Source organism: Chinchilla lanigera, unplaced genomic scaffold (assembly GCF_000276665.1).
Source record: "Chinchilla lanigera isolate Chin_1 unplaced genomic scaffold, ChiLan1.0 scaffold00110, whole genome shotgun sequence".
In the NCBI taxonomy this organism is placed as follows: domain Eukaryota; kingdom Metazoa; phylum Chordata; class Mammalia; order Rodentia; family Chinchillidae; genus Chinchilla; species Chinchilla lanigera.
This window is the reverse complement of record NW_004955511.1, coordinates 1,311,150-1,313,007: the sequence shown is the minus strand read 5'-3', so window position 1 is coordinate 1,313,007 and position 1,858 is coordinate 1,311,150. Positions and strand designations below refer to the sequence as shown.

General features: G+C 39.2%; 1 protein-coding gene across 1 annotated transcript; it reads right to left on the bottom strand.

The window, feature by feature from the left end:
• Positions 1 to 354: 354 nt before the first annotated feature.
• LOC106146270 (olfactory receptor 8K3-like) lies at positions 355 to 1,310 on the bottom strand. Its single transcript, XM_013506372.1, has one exon. The coding sequence runs from the start codon at positions 1,294 to 1,296 to the stop codon at positions 355 to 357; it is 942 nt and encodes a 313-aa protein (XP_013361826.1). The 5' UTR covers positions 1,297 to 1,310.
• Positions 1,311 to 1,858: the final 548 nt, after the last annotated feature.

Sequence of the window (1,858 nt, the reverse complement as noted above, 5' to 3'; positions counted from 1 at the left end):
AAGTTTATAGTAATGGTTGTGAATAGGCTAATGAATCATTTAATCTCTCACTTGTGTTGATTGTTTTTCCTCATGCACATGGAATGTACACTTTCTGCTGCCTGCTCTCATGGTCTACAGAACCTAAGTCTATTCTAGTATACTATACTGTTTATTCAGTCACTATGTTTAAAATGCTTCGCTTCAAAGAAGTCACACACTTAGCTGCTTTGATTAAGGCCATATTTATAGCTTTGTAGAGAGCTAATCTTTAAATATGTGCTGAGAGCATTGGAAATTGCTATATATTCTGAAGGGAAACATAAGGTTTTCATCCCGATCTGCATACCACAGGACTCACAATGTATGCAACCCTTAACAGGAGATATTGCTTATCCTTCTCAAGGTCTTTTGAAGGGCACATTTTACATCTTTGTTCCTCAAGCTGTAGATCAAAGGATTCAACATTGGGATGATCAAAGTATAAAATACGGAAGACATTTTGTCAGTGTCTTTGGAGTGACTGGACTTGGGCTGCACGTACATGAATATCAAAGTCCCGTAGAACACTGTGACCACGGTCAGGTGGGACCCGCAGGTGGAGAAGGCCTTGCGCCTGCCCTCTGTGGAGTTCATCCTGAGAATGGCCACAAAGATGAGCAGGTAGGACACGAGGACCATCAGAAGGGAGGAAATCAAATCAAAAGCTGCAAAGGCCATAATTATCAATTCAACTTCATGTGTATTTGAACACAGCAAAGACAGCAAGGGGATGCAGTCGCAGTAGAAATGACTGATGACATTTTGGCCACAGAAGGATAAAGTAAAAATTTTTACAGTGACTACAAGTGACATAAATGTGCAGTAGAGATAGGGTATTGCCACCAGCATCCAGCATACCTTTTGTGACATTATGACATTGTAGAGGAGAGGCTTACAGATGGCCACATAGCGGTCATAAGACATGGCAGACAGAATAAAAAGCTCACTACCAATAAACAGAAGAAATAAAGAAAGCTGTGCAGCACAGCAATAATAAGAGATTTTATTTGGATGCACAACAAAATTTACCAACATTTTGGGTCCCACAGCTGTAGAATAGCCAAGATCAGTGAGAGCCAGGTGTCTGAGAAAAAAGTACATGGGTGTTTGCAGCCTGGAGTCCACCTGGGTGAGCACGATCATGCCCACGTTGCCCACCAGTGAGGTCAGGTAGATGATGAGGAACAGCACGAACAGTGGAGCCTGCAGCTCGGGACGGTCTGTGATGCCCAGCAGGATGAACTCGGTCACCGTGGTGAGGTTGTGCTCCTCCATCCAGGGTGATCAGAGGACCGACTTTTGTAAGAACATCAGCATAGGGTAAAAACAGAAATATAATCACCTGCAGGATGCTTTTTATGCCAAACTGGGTAAATAAGATACATTCAAATATTCCAATATAGAATATTTTCCAAAAAGCATGCTATTGTATATAATTTTAAATAAACTGTATATGAATATATTTATGTATAAATATTCATATATATGTATAGAAATCAGAACATTACTACTTCTCATTGTGAGTGATTGTATTCATAGAATTATCTTATTAACTGTTCAGCCATGGTTTGGTGGTATTTGTTGCAAAATAAACAACCACTGGCCTTAGTCAATCAACTAAACATCCTACTGTATCCAATATTCACTACAAAACAATAAACCCATCCTTAAATTTTTTTCCAAGATCAAGAGGTCTTCATACATAGACAGGTAACTAGACATAGAATGTTTACTTTGGAGTAACAATTTATCTCAAACTCTACACTCATATACAAAAACATGTCCTTGCAATATTGATTGAAAGAATAATTAAGTGACTTGGTGTGTCCAAGATTTC

Excerpts from the sequence above, each read along its gene's own strand:
- LOC106146270 (XM_013506372.1), bottom strand. The coding sequence starts at position 1,296 with ATGGAGGAGCACAACCTCACCACGGTGACCGAGTTCATCCTGCTGGGC.